Consider the following 21,572-nt stretch of genomic DNA (forward strand, 5'->3'; position numbering starts at 1 on the left):
GTCATAGAAGAAACTGTCCGAGTGTTTAACCACGAGTCACAGCTTTTATGCAGGAGATAACGAGTCACATAAAGGCACAAACAAAAACTAAGAGTATTTAAAAGCAGAAGTCAAGCTGACATGGACGAAGAAAGAACAGCTACATGCATGTTTTAAGAACATCAACATTTATTTCACATGATATAAAACAGATGGCTATGAACGTTTTGCATATTGACCCTAATAATATTAATAATAACCTATTGTAGTTATAATATTCTCTTGCTTCTTTTCAGAGTGTACATAAATTATTATATCTTGTTCTATTTAGTTTTTTTTTTTTTTTTTTACAGTTTATCCTTCTCTTTTAAATTTATTTTATATCCTGGTGCTCCAAAGTCCTACTTATTGCTTCGTACATGTGCTATTCTCCTATTCTTTACCACCCAGATGAGATTCAAACCCAAAAAGTGGTGATCTGTGTCATGTCCTTCAGCCTTTTCCCTGTAGATCTTCTAAGTAATGTAAACCAAAGAGAGAGAAACAAAGACAGATGGGAAATCCAATACATTCACATCCTGCGTGTCGTCCAACGGACTTCAGGATGTTCAGAAATAATCACAACTTCTGCGAGATATGTAGTTCAGTTAAAAAAAGAGAAAAAGAGCAGCACGAAGTGGCACCTTGTTGAAGTAAAAACCTGCTTTAAGTATCTTTCTATACTTTTTATATATTTATATATGTATAATCTGTTATGATGCAAGTGCAAATGATGTGAAAAATAGAGCGATAAGGGATCCTCTGGTATCAAATCAACAAATAATTTAAATTAGAATGGTTTAAAAATCAAGACCATCAGTGATCACTGGGTTTAAAGTAAAGCACTGCATATGTCATTTTTTGGTGCTTAGCCAATTTGCAGTGAAACATCTTAAGTGCTCCTATATACAGCTGTCCAGCAACTCAGGTAACAGCTCACATCCCCACCTCCAGGTCAGTAGAATATTCTTTATTTTTAATATGCATTGTGTTAAGATGACTTAAATAGGTTATCAAATGTTGTGTTTATTGACATGTGTATGCATTTGGCAACATGTTTCTACAGATATATATTACCCCCAAAACCAGTCGTACATGTGAAATGGTTAAGTTCTTTATATTTAGAACTATAATTCTTGAAGCGGAATTAAAAATAAAGACAGAAAAACCAATGGTAGCTGACAACCAACTAAACAACATTGTCTAATTCCTCCCGACTGGATCAATGGCAAGAAATACAAAATTTTAAAAACACGCCGAGTTTATGTTGCAGTCTAACTGGATACTTCACAGATAATATTCTGTATCAACTGCAAAATAGGACACAGTGGTTCATCAGTTAAACAGAAAGGACTAATGCACTCTAACTACATTTACCAGTGGCTTGTATCAGGCTGCAGCGGCAGAAAGAAAGTATCATGTTCCTGATCAAATGTGTTGCACACACTCAGTGTTGCAGTGAGTAACTGTTCCCTTGTGTTTACTGTGACATAATGTCCTCCTATGAGTTGGATATACCTGGAACATCACTATGGACAGGTGTCCACAATGTGCCTATACTGGTTCCGTTTGATAGGAAAAGTTGAGCTGGTCCAAAGCAGAGGTTCCCAAACTGTTGAGCCCCCTGACCCCCAAAATAAAGGTGACAGAGTGTTGTGACCCCATTATCTCCTGAAGTGGTAGAAATATACAAAGGACATTGATTTAAGATAGTTAGCAAAAAACAAAACAATGTTCCAATATTACCTGTGTTGCAGTACAATGACCTACTGCAAATGATGCTGCCGCTAATCTGTCATGATCACCTCAGGAGTCATGTAGGGACAAAGAAAACAGAAAGCTGTGGTTCAGGAGGTAGAGTCGGTCGTCCACCAACCCAAAGGTCGGCAAATCAATCCAAGCTTCCCCTATGCTTCCGGCAACTCATTGGGAACCAAAAGATTGTTTGCTGTAATATTAATATTATCAATTAATTCATCATCTTTTATACAGGCATAAACTGTAGAACATTTCTGGCCTTGATCAGATGTATTTCAGCTTGAACATAAATCATTTGTGACCTTCAAAAATAATAATAAACCATTTTGAATGAACCCTCAGCTTCAAGACATGTCAGCATGGACATATCTAATAGGTGTTAAAGATACAATACAGCTGCTTTTCTCTCTGTATGGATGTGATGGTGGTCCAAGTGTGGTCCAGTCTGTTAGCAGGGCTGCTGTCCCCTCAGTCTCAGTCTCCTTGTAAGCATGTAACAGTACTATCATAGTTGTTCTGTTGTAAGAAGCCATGGAGCATGCTCTGTGCTGGCTTGCTACAATTGGGCTCTACGGGATGCCAGTGTGAAAATGAAGGCCTGTGTCTCTCACGTGTCGCTGCTCACCAAGGTGAATGTCTGCGCTGCAGAGAGGAGAAGGGGGAAGGGGCAATAGATATAACTGCAAGTCATAAAGAAAGAAAAGAATAACTAAGCTAGCAATTCAAGCCACTAGAGTTAAAGTAAATAGACTTACAATCAATAAACATGTACAGAAAGTTTTTAAGAATTCAGGACAATGATGGTCTTGCAGAAAGCATGGAGGGTATAAAGAAACAATATGTCTATGGTTACAGTTACATACACTTTGTAAGTCTTATTATTATTAATCTTTTTTTAAAGAGCAGTTTTTGCCTGTTTGAAAAATGTTTATGCAATCTCTAATTTGATTGGATTCCACAGTGGTGTGTTTGTGTTCTTTGCTTCCAATATATTTTTTTTCCTTCCAGAAAAGTGGAAAGAAAATATTCCAAATATACATTTAGGTTTTTATTCTACTTCACAATAAATACATATCATATAAGTTGAGATTTTTCCTCATCCTCTGGGCAAGAAATCTGTACTTCCGTATCACTCAATTACACCAAACCTTCTAGTTTTAGTCCTGTCTATGTTTAGTCATATATCATTTATAACTAATAATTTTATTCCTAAAACCTGGCTAAAATTTATTTTGTTTATGGTTGTAACAGTTTTTTCTGATTTATGGAAAACCTTTGGCTCTAATATGTCAACACAATGGAACAAGAATTTCTAGCCTGGGCTTATCCAGTTTTCAACTTCCAGTTCTGGAAATGTAGTTTAATTAGTGCATTTAAAAAATAATAATATGGAAATTAGTACTTATCTACTACAGAAAACTTGTAATACAAAAAAATATTCACTGCCTAAAATAGTCTGATCTAATGACAATGGGCATGTTGTACACACATGTTGATACAGCTGGTGGAAAGCTGCTCTGCACACCAGAGAAGGCACATCAAAATATATATTTTTTTATATAATTACTTTCATATAATTAATTATGCTGCATATTGTACAATATTACAATATTATATATATTCTGGATCTCTAAAAACAATCTCCAAGCTGCAATAAAGCTCTTCTGTTTAAACTTTTTTACTTTAAATATTTTTCTTTTCTGTAAGAAGGAAGCCTTATAGTAGTCTTATAATCAGGGGCCTTAAAACCCAACCTATGTAATCATAGAACAAAAACTTATCTTAATTACTCATTTAAATTGTATTGAATCAATTTCAAAGTATACACTGAGGTCCAAACTAACAAATCTTAGTTTTAAAACACATCATTTACCAGAATGTTTTAGAAAACACTGTTGGCCTCTTTTTTAATTTAAAAACTCCTGTGCTTTGATGTGGAAGCTTAATTGGTTCTATTCAGCTACTACTAAGCATTGCTAACCCTCCTCTTTCACCATTGTTGTTCGTCATTCGTAGCATTTTCAACCAACTCTAGAGTAGACAATCTGCGATCTCTTTATACTTACATGCACTTGCCAGTGAATGCAAAAGGTCATGTGATATGTGTTTTCAGATTTCTTAATAATGATGGAAATTATTTCTGATACAGAGCTAAAACACTAGTCTGGAAAAACATTGTTTTAAAATAAAAAAATGGTATAGCCAGAGGGAATAGTAATAGAGCTGCTTTCAAACATGTACTGCAACCTTGAACTTTTCTAGACTTTATCCAGCCAGCTCCCTCGAACAAAGTCTGTCAGTAGGTGAGAAGGCATCTCAAACAGACATTCTTTGGTTGTCTGCATGGGTGTCTTCTATACAGTTTGATTGACAACAGAGATCTTAATGCAAAGCTCTGAAGGAGACAACTATATATTCTCAAATGTCAGAGGATCTTTGAGTGCACCTATGAGCGTTTCAGAATGGAAAAGTTATTTCAATACTGTAATGAAATCTATGAAATTATATTAATTAATAATATTTATGTGAAAAATGTGTTCTGAACATGAGCAGGTGCCTTCACTTTGAAGGTCACATGTAGAGCCATGATGGAAGGAGTCTTCACTTACAAGCTAACAGGTTGTTGTTGTTTTGTTTCTTGTCATCTCCTGTGAGCTGGTTGTAAGAGTCCAGGCTCCTCTCCAGCTTCTGCTCTCTGCTGGTTTGCGTTTTCAGGTCTCCCTCCTCCTCTTTGGGCTCTGGGCTGGTCATCTCAGGCTCAGGGGTGTGGAGGCTACAATTAGCAGAGGCAGCAGACTATTACCTCTTTCACACCAAAATTACTGGTAGTTTTTTAAACGCGGGTTGGCCCCGCGTTTAATCGGCAATGAGCCACTTTCACACTGCGAGGAGACCAGGATCTGATGATCGTGTAGTGACAGTTGTCGGCCATAGATGGCGGTAGAGAGCGGTGCGAGCCATAAAACAAAGAAGAAAAACAGTGTAGTAAACAACAGAAAGCATGGTAGCCGGTGGTCAACGTTACCTTATATCTTGTACTTGTCACTCTTTCAAAGTTTGCAAACTCAGCGCAGTGTTACGAGCCCTGCCTGGCCCCTTTAAGCAGGTGATCATATGGGTTTTGAAGTGTGTGTGTGTATGAGAGAAGAAGGAGGTTGGCGCTGTGTTTATGTCCGTAGCTGCATCCCAAGGAGAATGGGCTCCGCACATCATCCATGTTACCGACAGTTTATGGCCACTGTGTAATGAGAGACCGCCTGGTGAGGCCGTGTATGTCCGCCGAAGGATTGAAATAAAGCGCCAAGTTCTAAACCTCATCGGTGATCTGGATTGTGTTAGTTGTTACCACCAACGAGCCAATGCTAGGCTAAGCGAGCTAGCTACATGCGAGAGGTGCCTTTACTACAGCTGGTGGAGGTAACAGCATTTACCGACAGAGGAGTCGAGCCTTCATTGCCTCCGTCATCGCGCAAATTAGCCGGGGTGTGACTTTCACATCAATCCCAATCGGAGGTGAAGCTGATTATTACCCGGGTCTATTGCAGAGTCATTTGACCCCGGGGTGAATGGCGATTAAACGTTTTCACACTGCAGAAAACGCCGGGTGTTAGCGGGTTTAAACTGTTTTTTTGGCCAGTGTGAAAGGGCTTTATATCAACTGGAGAGTACTTTTACACTGAAAGAATAGCAAAGAACGGCACTGAAGGCTTTGCTTGATCTTTTCATTGTCCTCACTGATAGACGGTGACAGACAGATGGTTCATCCAATGACCTGCCAGGTATTTTTAAGAAAACATATGCGCCTTTCCAAACATTAAAGTGAATATTCCTCTGCCCTGAAGTGTCTGGAAAAAAGAACTTAATGCAATTGTAAATTAAAGTGTGTTTTGGGGTATTCCCTTGACTGATGATGACAAACATGTCTTCATCAGTCAATCAAAGAGGTTTGTGTGGCTCCCATTGATCAAATTTGTATTTTCTGTAGTTGGACTGTTTTTTCTTCCCTTATAACACCACTGTCAACAATAGCTATCACACTCACGCACGCACGCACGCACACACGCACACACACACACACACACACACACACACACTCTCTCTCTCACACACACACACACACACACACACACACACACACACCTGTTTTCAGTAGTGGTGTTTGTCGGTGAGCTCGTCAGATCTTGCTTTCTGCTTTCGTCATCCTCAAAGGGCTCAAGGTTTAAGATCTCCACATGTTGAGGCTCTGTGCCCAGGTCCAGAATCACCACCCTCTGACTTTCACACAGCTGAAACACACAGACACAAATACAAATTTGCACAGCTAATCTTTGTTAGGACACTGCATTGACTTAGATTCATTATGGACAGCCTAGCCAAAACCCAAACCCTGATCTTAAAAGTCCAGTATGTAGCAATTAGAAGGATCTATCAGCAGAAATGGAATTTAATATTCATAAAGATGCTTTCATTAGTGTATAATCACCTGAAAATAAGAGTTGTTTTGTTTTTGTTACCTTAGAATGAGCCCTCCTACAGCAGGAGCAGGTCCTCTGCCCCAGAGTCTGTTTCTACAGAATCCAAGAAGGGACAAACCAAAAACTGACTCTAGATAGGACCTTTCACATTTTTATGTAACCTGAAGGTAGCTTCTCTTCCACACTTCAAAAGAGGAAAGGTGAATTGAGGGGATTTCAGTTAGTTGCAATCTGAAAGCTCACTACTAGATGCCCCAAAGTTCACACCCTAACCCCTAACCTAAACCAGGAATCATATTTTGCCTCAGGACTACTGGTACCGACAAGGTCAATGGTTATAACAGATCACTTACATTCTGCTTCTAGGTATGCTGTCATTGTTGTTACATGCAGTGCAACCCTTTTGATGTGTATATTTTTTTGGGACATAAAAAAATACTGTCGTATTATTGTGTTAACAAAGATTCTTTTTGTTTGACCTAAAATAAATAATGTTAATAATAATAATGTTGATATTGGCTAACAATCAATTACATCTGATAACAGAGGCAAACATGTAAATAAATAAAGCAGCAAAGAAAAAGAGAAAATGAAATTAAGTTTAAAAAATGAGCAGATAAATGACAAATCATAAAATAAAGAAAGCAACAAATGCACAAATGAGGCTCCATGGAGTTGGCTGCCCACGGGAGAGCAGTCCAGAATCAGTTACCAGTTCTGGCCAAAGCCAACCTCTCTTCCTCTGATTTCGTACAAATCCTCTCTTATTGCCCCCAAATTACACTCAGAGATGCTACAGCCACCATGGCACACAGATCTGGCATTATCAACGTTGACTTTAACACAAAGAACTGTTTATGGTTAATTTGATTCTCCACTGTCTGCAGCCTCCAGCTGACTGCAGGAACTACTGAACCACTATATTCATTAGTGACTTCCACCCTGACAGTTACCATATATTTTCTAATTTCTAATTTTCTAACTATTTTTCTAATGATTGTTATGCCATGTTCATGAGCTCATTTATACTTTAATTATGGGCCAGTGGTATGTTTAACACAGATATTGTTTGTTTTCACTCAGTCCTCCACACAATGTCCTGCTGCCTAAAACACTCACTACATCACCAAATAGTTGCACAATGTCTTTCTGTTTGAGTAATGTTTACAAAAAAACAACTAGTTATCAGCTGTTTTAGAAACTTACTGGGTCCTTTTTATTATTATTTGTTTTAGTGAAATATTAATGTCTTCAGTAGTAACCAGTGGGTTAGGAGCTGAGAGCCACACAGACAGGGTACGTGTGTCCGAGAAAACATTGAGATTATTTTCATGGGATTTGTGACAGTAATGAAAATACTTAAAGCATAATATTTGCATGGCATGACAAGTAATTTTTTTACTTTCAGGGGAAAGTAAAATTGTTGAGTGAAATTAGTAAAAGCCTGATTTAATGATAAGCCTCTACTGTAAGTCCACATTGTCTGAGCAGTCCTACAGTACCTCATTGTCTATGCTGTTCGTCTCGGCCTGCTGCTCCTTCCCACTGTGCAGCGTCACAGCCCTGCCCTGCTGTGTCTCCTCACGTTTGTCATTTTTCACCTTCTCTGTTCCCTGCACCTCCTGGATATGAAAAGAGAATGGTGTAATGAACTGGTCAATTGTTTGCATGACAACTGATAAAAACATGTTCATTCATACTCTTCTGTCAAGGTTTTAGAATTTTGAAAACATAGATTGATTTTGAAAATGAAATGTGATGTTGCTACAGTTGGTTGGCAGTTGATCTTGAAGATAACAGCCAACTTAATGTGGCTAAGTTATGAAAAATCTGTTAACAAACCCTGTGATGCTGTGGTTCCATCAGTGCTCTGTCTGTGTGAGCCCAAGCAGCCTCAGCAACTGGGCTGCTCTGCTCCATGTGAGACACCTTCAGCTGCTGCAGAGCTGCTTCCAGCTTTACAGGGTCTGGACAGGCACCCTCTGTTTGTGCACGGGTCTGCGTGAGCACACACACACACACACACACACACACATACACACACACACACTTGAATGAATTGAATGAAATACCTTTTGAGCTGGCGTAGCAGCAAAAGTAGTGTGTGTGCAAGATAACTCAACAACTCATGGACAGACTGTGGGAATATTACTTGGGGTCAAGATCAACAGTCATGAGTCTGCCCCTGTGAACTCTTAAAAACATTTGTTTTCTTCTTTGTGTTTATTTATTCATTGCTTACCTTTCTTGTGTGTTCCCCTATTCAGTTACTATTGATTCATTGTGTGTTGTTGGTTCCTGTTTTATTTTGATAAAAGAGCAGACTAGTTGCATGTGCATGTGTTTGGTGGAATTTGACATCACCTGCATGTTAACAAAAGGGTTGTCTTTGCTGAAGGAGGCTGAGCGGGATGGGGTTTCCCTCTTCTTCTCTCGGAGCGAAGAAGCCTCCTGGTTCCTCCTCATCCTGTCCAGCTGTTCCTCCACACTCATCCTCGTTCTGCCCACTTCTCGCTCCCCAAAACCTAGCTGATCCACAGCACTCCTGGGACGGTCCTGTGCAAGACCACACTCAAACATTTACATTCTTTACTTCCTCCCATTAAACTCTGGGTTTATGTCTTTTGATTAGCCCACATCAGTGACAGCTAATGCATCTCAATAAATAAGTATTGGATTTTGAAATGTACACATTCATGCTCCCTCAGAGGATGATTTTTGTAGCTGCCTTATCCTCACTTGGCAGAAATTTTCAGTATGCTGTCTGCTTTGTTCGACTCTTTAAGCTTTAGACGTTAGTTTAGACGTCAGCATGTATGTCTCATATGTGAGGTATGGCGATGCAGTGTAAGTGTAGTGTTGGTGAGCCACAGTTACATCAAATCCTCTGAGATAAGAGGAAAGGCAGTGAACCAGAAGGGAAAAGGGGAAACTATTCTCTCAGAAACAGTAGCAAACGTGTTATGTGTATAAATATTTTCCACAGAAATAATATACAGTCTGGTCTTAATAAGTGTCTGATAAAATGTTGTATCATTGTGCAGAGGAAGAATCTAAAAAGCTCTGACGCAAAGGAATGTTCACCTGCACAAGATGTCAACAAAGCAACAATCCTCTGAGCTGTTTTTGACACATTTGCGAATAAAAAAACAGAAATTTAATTTTATGCACTTGTTGATGCTTAAGGCAAAACTTACTGATCTGGATTCAGGCTTCTTGGACTTCCTCAAGGTAACATAGGAGGCGATCGTGGAGGACTCTGGGGTGCTCATGGGAGATTTGGTCCTGGGAGGGACAATGCCCACCGGGTAGGGGGGAACTGTTGGAGTGGCAGTGTGGAATGCTGTAACTTACACATTGGCAAAGAAACACTGCAGTCAGGCTAATTGCTTATTCTGCTACAGAACCTTAAACCATGCTTAATTTCACGAGAAATGCAAAACATGTCAAAATAAGTCTCAGGCATAATAATCTGTTTACTTGGTGCTTACGTGCAACTACAGCAGCATGAATCCAATTTATAAATAATGTGACTACTTACTTTAAAAAATAAGAACGTGAAGAATATGATGTCAAGTGAGAGAAATCCTAAATGTTATGTGTTTCCACTGATAAGAAACATTAATTGAATGTATGATCTGTTATAATGAAAATGACAGTGTTTAATCCTATTAATACTAAGATCCAGAGACACAAGACAGACGTTTTAGAATCTTGGTGGAGGGACATGTTGGACAAATTATGCCATATAAGTCTGAGAAGCTCAGAATGGAATGTTAAAGGAATGTGCTGTAGAACAGATTGAGCATTCATAAGTCCTGATAAAGGAAAATAATTTGGGTAACAGTGACTGTCACCACTTGAAATTAGATGATGAAACACAAGTGTAAGAGCAAAAGTTCCAAGGAAGTAATTAGAGGGGCACCTTTTGAGGCTGCAGTGTCTTTATTCTCTGCAGAGGTGTCTGTCTTCTCCTTGTCCTCACCATTGGCCTCATCCACTTCCTCCTTCACTGTGGTCAGCTCAGGCTCACTCTTATACAGACGATAGTCCGGAGCTTGCTGTAAGGGGGAGATCGCTCGGGGTCAGAATACATACTAGGCACAGACTTACACATGTTAAGTATGCACACAAAATGCAGGGTTTTTCAATGGTTCTTTGCCCCACTTAATCTAAATGGAAATTGAACAGCTTTTCAAGGGTTCAAGAGTGAATAAACAAATCTCTAACCTGACTTGGATTATGTTCTATTGCTGTTGCAAGGTGAAAATTTTGAATCTTGCAGGTGTCAACTTCACAAGATCTGTGAAAGTGCTAGAGTTTTAGAGGTTAAAGGGATTTCCCAACAACAATTTTAGACCTTCAATGGGAACATGTTTGGTAATTTATTATTGTATTCCTTAAAATACTAAAGAATTCATATTTAAATAATTAATTCATCATTTTAGGACAAAACATTTTAAATAGTATAAATATTAGTCAAATATAAATACTATTACTTTTATTCCCAAAATCTTTTTTTTAATCTTAAGGTAGAACTTTAACTAAGGAAACAAGGCTGAAAAACTGAGTTCTAGGATGACATGTTGTAGTAGACAAATATAATTCCAACTCTTCTGTCAAAAACAGGAAATGTTGCTATGCCTAGAGCGTTTCAGTAGAATCCTCCATCTACACACATGGCTCCAGTCTGCCTGCTGTGCTCATTGCTTTGTTTTTTTTGACAATTTTAATTTGTTTTGGAAATGTTCCTCCTTTTTCAGGGGCTGACGGAGTTCACACGAACAGGCTAGGTAGCCAAACGCTGGTGGCTAATTTGCAGCATGCTTTACAGGTATCTCAACGTGACTGACTGTTTACAGTCCTCTGCGACGCTCAGGGCGTGCGACAGGAGAAAACCCTGAGCCTGGCTATTTTATTCCCCATCTTTATTGATTGACTTGTTATGTGGACTTTCAGTTTATTAATCTATTTGAAAGGAACCTTTTATCCCACATATTTGAATATTGTTATTTCAATTGGTTTTAGCCCTTTTATTCATTTTAGTGGGCTTTGACTGGTGCCGTCTACACAAAACCTCCTGGAATAAAAGGTTGTGTTGTGTCTCTGTACCTCCTTGATCCCTGACAGTGTTGCTTGTGATATCCACCACAAACCCATTCCAAACAATAACTCGAAATTCATTATTCCACGACCAACCCCCGTGACAGATGCCTTCTGCAAGGCTCTCTGCAGTCATTTGGTTTTGTAAAATGCCACACCATCTGTCACATATGTTCTTAGCAGCTCACAATTATTTGTTGTACCATAGTTCTGCCCCTCTCAACTGTGACAAAAAAGTGTTGAACAGAGTTAATGTAATAACTTGGGTTTGATGATATTTGTCTTTGTTATTCACTTGGAAAGTTTGATCTTTGATTGATGGAGTAATGTGGGTTTCTTAAACTGATAAATTAAAGGGATTTATGTTATAATAACACAAAGTAATGTGCTAACATATATTTTTTACATGTATGTAAATGCATGTGTGTACATGCACACTGCAAATTTGTACACTTGAATAAATAATTATCAAATGCAGAGACATATATTTAACAATATTTAAAGGAGTGGTTACATTCATACAGTTACAACCGGCCCTTTAAGGGGAAACATAATGATGATGTGGCCTTGGGGGAGGAAATGAGTTTCACACCCCTGCTTTAGACCATGAACCCAGCCATGGTCAAATGGAGAGTAGAGAAGGTGAATGAGATGGGAAACTCTCGGTTTGGAGAGGCGGGAGGAGACGGGAAGAGACAGGAACTTGGTCGGTCTGAACTGAGCTGCTTGACCATGCCCACCCTGGACAGCACTTGTTCAACATCCTGCCTTCTGGTAAGTGCATAAGGAGCCGGACAAACAGACTCAAAAACTGTTTCTTACATCATTTTCTTCAATATGTATTCATTCATTTATCTATTTTTATCTATTAATTTTAATGATCCATTTTAAGTGCAATAGCCATCCCAGAGATGTTGATATTGACAATAGAGTGTATGAAATGTGAATAAAAGTGACAACACAATCACACTGTTTACTCAAGTGAAAACAAAATTGTGCCAAGTTTCCCCAGGAGGGGGTGTAGTCTGACAGATAATTCAGATGATGTATGTATGTATGTTTGCGCGCACGCACGCACGCACGCACAAATAAATACACACACACACACTTTTAAAAAAATAAATGTACAGGCCAAGCATCATCTTCATCTTTTCACTTACAATTTGACGACATCTTGCTAGTTTAGCAGCTTTAGCACGTCAATGACATAATTACCAGCGCGACCTAAGTAGAGTCCGAAATCTTATATTTATTTTGCCGGTGAGTGCACTATAGCACACTACAACCTATATAGTGAGTAGGGGGAAGTGAATGAGTGGGGTTATTTCGGACAAAGCCTTGGTGTCTTTTTTTGATCAATCCATGAGTCCAAAATGCTGCTGCCAGGCTCTTGACCCAGTCCAACAGATGGATTTTAGGATCCATACATTGTATATATGGTATCTAAACTCCTTGTAGAGTCATTCATGGGAGAGTTTTTTGGCTTTTTGTGTGCCGACACAAAGACAGACTCAAAACCAAACTGTAAACCAATACAATAAAAAAATCCCCTTCCCATGGATTTATCAATTCATGGAGCAGAACTGGCCTGAATGTGACACTGTAGGTGAGTGACAGTGGTGGCTGGATGTATCATGAATTACAGGGGTAAAAAAGGCAGAGACAAAAAAACTATTCTTAAATGAGATGCGTTTAACCAAAATGGCCCTTGATGAGATAAGAGTCACTTCACTGTATGTTAATTCATTCTTTACGCTAGAGCTGAGATATGAGCATGATGCAAATGAATGTAAAAAATGGTTTTAAGCACACAAGACCCTCTGAAAGGAAGAGCGCAGAGGCAGAGCGCTGATGCATGGCAGTCAAAGCGAACCAAAGACGTGACGGAGGGAGCACACATGGGAGGCATGAACGGTCATGATCAGTCCTTACACTGTGCGCTCCGTTCCTAGAACCAGCCTTGCGGTCCTCGGGGCGGACTGTGTGGGGGGGCAGGCGGCCGCTGGAGTGGTGGGGGGGCACGTGGGGGGGCCGATCTGACAAGTCGTAGTACTGGGGAAGGGGCGGGCGGGAGGGCACGCTGTTGCCCTCCTTGAGAGGACTGAGCGGCAGTGGCGTCACTGTCTGTTGACAGTCAACATAATGAATCTCATTCCAAGGAAATCATTCACTGTATATATTCTGTTTACATTATATATATTATTTCTATTTATTATATTTCCTAGTGTTTATACTTCATCTTTACTCATTCATTACTTTTTCATTGATCTTCTATTTTTTTAGTATCCACTTTGCTTGTGTAACATGGCAAATTTCTCTATAGTGGGACTAATATAATCAAAGAAAGAGAAATTTCATATAACATACTTTATGTTATATGGTATTACAGGACTTAACTGATTAGAAATTTCTAGCAGAATTTACTTTAATATTCTAAAAGGTCTCCTTGTTGGTGAATTCAAGAACACTCTCAACACTCTAAGGGTTTGTTACTTTGATTTGACCTTGGTTTGGTTTCAAGTGATATTGATCACTTGAAGATCAAAATCCATATCTCTGCACACCTGTTGGTTATTACAACCAAAATCATTCTCCCTTCAAAAAGGGTTTTAAGACATGTATAATTGGAGCCAGAGGCTTAAATAAATTTGAGTGTGGTGTATGTGGACATTGGAGTGTGGGCTGGGATGCTGCCTTACCTCATTCTTCTGCAGACAGGAGAGAGGGTTAGAACCAACAAAATCTGCTGGAGAGAAGCAAAAAGCAATTGTAATCAGTTAGTATGTGTACATCTTTAATACCTTTTCCATTCCAAAATAAAGTGACAGAGAGGTCCATAAGATCCAATTAACCATCTACCACGAAAAAAAAAGAATACTTTTGTGGACAGAACAGGGGAAGAAAGCACTAAAGTGCTGAGGGTAAAGAGACAGCAATGTAGTCACATGAATGATATATGGACGTAATGACAGTTTTGTCCTCAAGAAGACACAGGGTAAAATCAGTGTTATTTGAGAGTTTTACTGTTATCTGAGCAACGTTGTGGTTTATTTTTGGCCAAAGCCTCCATTACGTCCTGGATCCTCCACAGCTCCTTCTGAATCTTGATGTGACGCTGGCTTGGAGGCTCTGTCTGAGGACACACACACACACACACTTGAATTAATTGATCCAATTACCTTTTGAGCTGGCGTAGCTGCAAAAGTACGGTATTGTTTTTCATCGTGTGTGTGTGTTACCTGTGGTGTGTGTGTTACCTGTGGGCTGCCCAGGGCCTCCAGCTGTTCCAGGAGGTGGGACTTGGCCTGAGTGACATCTGCCTCCAGCCTGTCATACTCCCTCCAGTAGCGCTCCAGCTCCTGAAACCAGGACACCAGCCAACAGCAGGATCAGAGTGTGTGTGTGTGTGTGTGGATGTATGAGTATGACCAAATTTCTACTTCTCAGAAAAAAAAGACTTAAATTATTGAATCTTTACTCCCTATAATGAACCATAATATAATGAACGGTTCACGAAACACTAAAATCCCTGTCCATACATCCATACACATACAGTGTAAGGATGTAGTTCACCATCAGTAAACCTCTTCCACCTGTCTTGTAGTGATGTGTGTGTGAGTCTGTACTGAGGTGTGCTCACAGTGTTGACTCTAGACAGCTCCCTGCATGTACTCAGCAGGCCATTCTGCAGGACGTCTCTCTGCTGGACCAGGCTCTGAGTTGCTCCAGCACTGGAGCCGCTCTGTTCACTGAGCTCCTGACTGGCTGAGAGCAGGGCCGTCTCCAGAGTGTGCTGCCACCCAAACGCACGCACGCACGCGCGCGCACACACACACACACACACACACACACACACACACACACACACACACACACACACACACACACACACACACACACACACACACACACACACACACACACACACACACACACACACACACACACACACACACACACAGATGCTGCGTTTCAGTAGTGGTTCAACATGCCCTCCTTCCCTTCCCCGCAGCCTTTGGTATTATGTTACAGCCCTTGTTCAGAAATACCTTTCGACTCATTTCAATGAGACCGTTTTCTACGGATGATTGCAATACGTCGGTACCTCACGTGAGATTATGGAACCAGCAGCATGCGGCGCACTTACAGGCATTCATAGTTAAATATACACACACTGAAGCAATTCATAAAACGTTCAAGTAAACCACCATGGCACCATCTTAGAATAGAATGGAAATGCATATGCTCGTATATTTTTGTTAAACGTGACGCTCAAATACAGATTACTACTCGAGAACGACAGGCACACCACACAGGCTTCCACTATACTGAGATAATCTCCTATAGCCGAAAGAAAGTTTGTTTAGATTATTCATTATTAATTCAATAAGGAGAAGCAAGCAACCAAGCAAGACTGCAGAAGTCCACACACAAAGCAGGCGCTCTTACAGGCAAATACTTTAAATACATCTCTCTGTCTCAGTTGCACGTGCACACACACAAAGAGAGAGAGAGAGAGAGAGAGAGAGAGAGAGAGAGAGAGATTTGATTTTTAAAAAACAATGTTTATTAAGATTTACAAGAGAACATCACGGTCCTCTACAAATGAAATGAGTAAAAAAAAAACACACAACAACAAAATAACAGAAAACCAGAATGAATCAGGTCATAAACACAGAGTGAAAGATGAGAGAGAGAGAGAGAGAGAGAGAGAGAGAGAGAGATGTATTCACAGTATTTGCCTGAAAATAAAAAAATTGGCTCTGGACACGGATTGTATCATTTACAGGGTTCCAGAGAAAAGGTCACTGATGCGCTGTGCCTCTCTCTCACTCGCTCACTTGCGCATCGTGATTATCATCACTATTAATGCTATTCTTCTTTAGTGGTGAGCAATCGCGTTTTACGTACATTACTGCCACCTACCCATGGATCTATTCTCTTGCACCAAATGCATAACTGAAATGCATTGTGGGTGATATCCACCTCTCAAGACACCATCCCTGTTCACTCGCTCCCTCAGCCCTCCGAGGGTCGATCTCACCAAGTTCCCTTCAGTTTTTCAGACAAATGGAACAACAATTATGATGGCAGTGGGGAAGTGCTGAGGGCAAGTGAACGAGGGAATGTTGAACTACTAATGAAACGCAGCCAGAGTCTCCACGATTTCAGACCTAACCTTAAAGGGATAGTTCACTGATTTTGAAATGGGGTTGTATGAGTTACTTATGCAAAGATAATATGTTACCTTATGGAGATGGTGATCAGCGATGTCATTTTACGGAGTTTGGAGGAGAAGTGGAAGTACCGAAAGTCAGAGTCCTACTGTTTTAGAGGGGACCTCCGAAAAACATATTTTTTGCAACATTTTTAAATGTTACCTTAAAAAAATATCCGTCAATTGTAGGCGAGTTGGCGCAGTAATACATGGCCGAAGTACACTTGAAATAAAAAAAGTAAACTTAAACGGCTGTCTGGCAGCAAACTAAAGCTATGAAAAAAATATATCCTTTAGCGTAGAATTGAACGGATATTTTTTTTAGGGAAGGTTTTAAAAATGTGGCAACAAAGACGCTTTTTTCAGTTGTCCCCTCTAAAACAGTTGGACTCATGACATAACTGATCACCATCTCCATAAGGTAACATATTAACTATGCATAAGTAACTCATACAACCCAAATTCTGAATCACTGAACTATCCCTTAAACATAAAACATGTCCACAACTTGAAATGTAATGATTTATATCATGTTGTGGGAGCTTTTTGCACATATGAGGCAGCATTAGACAAAACATTAATATACACACTGACGATTGTACCTTCTCTCTGTGCAGCTGCTGCATTTTCTCCTCCTGCATCCTCACCGCCTTGTCCTGCTCACACAGTCTGCTCAGCTTGGTCTAAAACACACACACACACACACACACACACACAATAAAACACATGAACTTAACTTTATTTCAAGATAAAAAAAGTTTATTGCTGAAGTCTGTGTTTGTCTTACGTCTATTTTAGGCTCCTCTGTGCACTGGCTGAGAGAACTTTCTTTAAAGTCGTCTGGACTGACCTGAAAAGAGGAGACAGAGTCAGGGAGATGCTGCAGGGGGCGACAACAACACGTCTTTTAGGATGGAGAGCAGAGGGCTCCAGCCATGAAGAGTTCTCTACCCAGAATGCTGTTTTTATGCAATTTGCGAGAAAAGAATGCTTTTCCATTCCAATGTCTAATGGGATGTCTGATGTACTATAAATTGAATTTTTGTTAAGACTACCATTTTTTCCCCGTGAAATGCTGCAGATTGAGTAAAGAAACTCTTCATAATTCACCTCCTGTTCATTCCAGGGGCAATGAGTGAAGGGATGAAGGGATGAGTGCTCTGTGCATATTCAGTAACCTGTGTAATTTTCCTTGAAACTGTTTACCCAGGTGTTACCAGGGACACTGCAGTTGCATACTATGGTGTAGAAAAAGACAGAGGACAGTGTAGCCTGAGGTGCAAACTAATGAAAGTAAAAATTCAGCCCCACACAACAATATTCTATTTATGAATCTTGTTTCCGTGTGACGTGTGGACCTTATTTTGAAAAATAACACTTTTACAGTTTTAATCTGATTTACTCAATAAAATCTTTGGAAACAATTCTGTCTGAAAAATAAACGCATATTTGATACATTCATCTAAATTACCTTGAGAATTTGACATGGACTACTGTTGAAGTGGGAAGCGTTTTCTGTGCTTAGACAAAATCTGAGTTCAGCCAGTTACTTGCAAGTTAGATTTGTGACATCATAAGAGATCCTGGTCCAATAGGCAACTTACATAAGTTTGATGTGGAAACTTGGAGCTTGGTAGAATGGTAGAATCTTGCATCCAGTACTTAACTTACTTTTTATATGAAAAATATTGGCAAGCACACCCACCCACACCCACACACACACACACACACACACACACACACACACACACTGTATATCTTTAAACATGCCTGGAGGGCATCTTGTAAAAATTCTGGAACACAAATCCAGGAAAACACTAGAATACACAATAAAATAATATAATATCTATATTGTGTGTATATATGAAATATTCAACCATTCCTTAATCCCTCCATGTATACTACACAAACAGAGGATTATTTTTAAGCAGAGCGACGTAACTTGAAGCAGTGTAAGAATTTCCAAAGTGTTACCCAACAATGACAAAGACAGATGGCGAATCGAGAAATTCATGACTATGTAGAATTAATCCATAGGCCATGCTTGCTTCAGGTCTGTTCCAACAGCACCAAACAGAAAGTTATGAAATGAAATGTGCAGGAACCAAAAAACAACTACATATACACTTTAAATAATGCTGCAATGACATCTGGGAAGGATTGTTGAGTAACAACTGGCTGATGGAGGACTGACTGCATCCAAAGTGGTAAAACAAGAGGTTAATGGTGAAGGGGAAGACATAGATACACAACCACTGGACCACCAGGGCAAAGGTCTGGTTTGAGTCTGCTTTAATTCAGTCAATTTAGATCATTTGTTGTTGGAAAAAAAACCATAAAATTCAATTTTTTTTTATAAGAACATCTGAAAATGGATGAACTAAAAATTGCATCATAGCCATGAGCTTTTGACCCAACAACGGTAGAATGAGCAGTATGTCCCAGGACAAGTTGACTGCCTTGACACTGTCTCAAGCCAGAGCCTGCCAAACACCTTACTTTCTGGTAGAGTTGTGGCCTTGGTGCCGAGTTCTCGATCATAGTATGAATCATGAAGATTAGAGGCTCATTCTCCTTCGTCTAGCAAAGCACCATGGAAAAAGATAGATACAATGGTGTTACTCATCAACTGCAATCCTGACCCAACTTTCAATGATCAATCCTGATACTAGGACTATTTTTACACCCTAACCTTAATCTTGAAGAGCATTATTTGAGGCCTTCTTATAACAACCCAGATCAAATGCAAAATATAGATTACCACCAATTAGCAATGATTTCGATAACATTTTAGCTTTTCTAACATGACATACTGTGGTGGCTAAAAGAAAGTAGCCGGAGTCAGGAAAGGAAATGATTTATTCAATTTTGAAGAATTTTGTGGTGTCTAGCTATTGGCTCTATCAATTATGACTGATTCACCAAAATTACTCACTAAAAATAGCTCCAATGCGGGCAAAAATGACTCAAATAATCATACATACAGGTAAACAAACCCCTGGGTTAGTCAGTCAAAAAGGTGTAAAGTAAAATCTAGATCTAGTTCAACCTTGACCTACTGTAGCATTCTGAGCATTAAAGTAGTATTACAGACATTGGACATGCTTGATGTGTTTTACATCCATATAAAGAAGTAAAAAATCTGTCTATGAGTATATCGTTATCATACCAGAATATACTCTACTGATGGCCAGAGCAACAAAAATAAGACCAAATATAAACTGTAACTTTCCTGCAAGGTGATTTTTTAATCATATGGAAATGATTTCAATTTAAAGACCTACTGACCAAGGCCTACTGAGAGAGAGACAATTCTTATCATGAAAAAGGTTTAAAAATGGTAATAAAGGTGTTTTGAAATAAACAGGTTTAATGTGAATAGGTTGTTCTACTATTTTTTATGTACATGAAACCCAGATAAAGATTGACAGAGGATAAATAAAATTGTCCAAACCCTTAAAAGAAGACCAGCTCCTTAAATAAACCTTTTTTTCAGTTTCCAAACTGCTCGTTGTAGACTCCTACATATCCTTTCCTAGGCTATTATCTCCCCAAAGCCCATGACCTTTTCAGAGCCAAGCAGTCATATTCAATAATGCAAAAACTGTGGGAAGACAATCCAACATACAGGCCAAAAATAAAAAGCACATTTAAATGCCTGCCATTATCATGCTACGCCTCTGTGAACTGCTTGTGTTTTTCTTCCAATTAGAATTCGACAATATAATGTAAATTGGAACATCCATATTATTTAGGCAGGCAAATACACCGAAGCCATCTTTAACAGAATTCCTCCTCTAATTTTCCTTTTCTTATAAAGGCTCCATGGACACCAGTTTTACATTTACTTCCATGCACCTCCCTCTTAGGTTGTTTTTTATATTCCACCAAGAAGGTTGTTCAAACCCCTATCTTTTTGCTTGTTTGTTTGTTTGTTTGTTAGTTTGTCAGCAGGATTACTCAAAAACTACTGAACTGATTTCAATGAAACTTGGTGGAAGGATGGAACCTGTGCCAAGAAAGAACCCATTACGGTGTGAATCCAGACAAGGGGCATTGGGAGATTTTCACAGATTTCCCAGGGAAATTTTAAGGGGAATGATATCTATGAGTGTGTGAAATTTGGTGTGGCTCAGCAACGTTAAATGTAGCTGCACCTGGGCACATACAAATAAAGCTGTGAGTGATGGTTAACACAGCTCCAAGCAGTGTGCATATAAAGTATTAGGGTTGTGCAGGGTCTGAAAATCACATAAGCATTTCTTGTAATAACTACTTAGCTATCTGTTCTCCAACGGAATTAACCAGTCTTTATGCATATTGTAGCTAATTTGCATTTCTTTGCAATAGGCTCAATACGGCTCTTGTTTTCATTTCATTATACAACCCTCAGGTATGAAGTGTTCTAACATAGGTCCACCTTAATTGGGAATGACATCCTATGGCATACTTTTAAAAAGCTTAACCTTAAAATATGGTGCAGAGATATTGCTGAGATATAAATATTGACACGAAGATATGTCAATATTTTGTTTCCTGGTAAACAGGAAGAGAAAAGGAAAATGAAACAACAACAGGAACAGAACTAGCCAGAAACAGGCATGAATCAATCAATGTTTTGGTTCTGATGTTCTCACCTGGTTTTCCAGGTAAATAAGGTTCCTCTGTAGGTGATGTGAAAGAACATCAGTCTGCACAGGAGCCACAGAACAAGGAGGAGAGGAAGCAGCAAAAGTGACAGGAGAAAAAGGGAAAGTACAGAAAAAAGAGTCAATGGAACATTTCGCCTTAAAGACGGAGATTGTGAACAGAGAAGGGAGAATTTGTAGAATAGAAGATAATTTGCGATGCACAGCTGCAGATTCAATGATGTATTTTATGTTAATCTACAACGAGGATTAATAGGTTTGGCTGCCAAACTTAATTCATATATTGATTCATAACCAAAACCTTTCTGTCGAGAAGATGCAGCTGGATTCTGAAGGATGTGTTTCCATCCA

The 21,572-nt window shown here is 39.3% G+C and overlaps 1 protein-coding gene across 19 annotated transcripts in view; it reads right to left on the minus strand.

Moving 5' to 3' along the window:
• Positions 1-150: 150 nt before the first annotated feature.
• The window catches only part of LOC118286501 (pleckstrin homology domain-containing family A member 5-like), a 237,987-nt gene continuing 216,565 nt past the window's right edge, over positions 151-21,572 (minus strand). For 3 of the 19 annotated variants that reach the window (XM_047336451.1, XM_047336454.1, XM_047336447.1), the window contains 17 exons: positions 21,210-21,263; positions 19,072-19,152; positions 17,360-17,422; positions 17,175-17,255; positions 14,995-15,147; positions 14,612-14,713; positions 14,379-14,487; positions 14,054-14,100; positions 13,287-13,478; positions 10,177-10,312; positions 9,449-9,600; positions 8,616-8,807; positions 8,094-8,249; positions 7,754-7,873; positions 5,917-6,062; positions 4,386-4,549; positions 151-2,418 (listed from right to left, as the gene is read on the minus strand). In XM_047336451.1, the coding sequence (XP_047192407.1) occupies positions 2,384-2,418; positions 4,386-4,549; positions 5,917-6,062; positions 7,754-7,873; positions 8,094-8,249; positions 8,616-8,807; positions 9,449-9,600; positions 10,177-10,312; positions 13,287-13,478; positions 14,054-14,100; positions 14,379-14,487; positions 14,612-14,713; positions 14,995-15,147; positions 17,175-17,255; positions 17,360-17,422; positions 19,072-19,152; positions 21,210-21,263 (1,983 nt within the window). In that variant the 3' untranslated portion in view covers positions 151-2,383. Of the gene's footprint in view, positions 2,419-4,385; positions 4,550-5,916; positions 6,063-7,753; positions 7,874-8,093; positions 8,250-8,615; positions 8,808-9,448; positions 9,601-10,176; positions 10,313-13,286; positions 13,479-14,053; positions 14,101-14,378; positions 14,488-14,611; positions 14,714-14,994; positions 15,148-16,280; positions 16,407-17,174; positions 17,256-17,359; positions 17,423-19,071; positions 19,153-21,209; positions 21,264-21,572 lie in introns of those variants that run through there. The other 16 variants (XM_047336460.1, XM_047336455.1, XM_047336453.1 and 13 more) reach the window with 12 other exon arrangements.

Source organism: Scophthalmus maximus, chromosome 12 (genome assembly GCF_022379125.1).
Source record: "Scophthalmus maximus strain ysfricsl-2021 chromosome 12, ASM2237912v1, whole genome shotgun sequence".
Classification (NCBI taxonomy): domain Eukaryota; kingdom Metazoa; phylum Chordata; class Actinopteri; order Pleuronectiformes; family Scophthalmidae; genus Scophthalmus; species Scophthalmus maximus.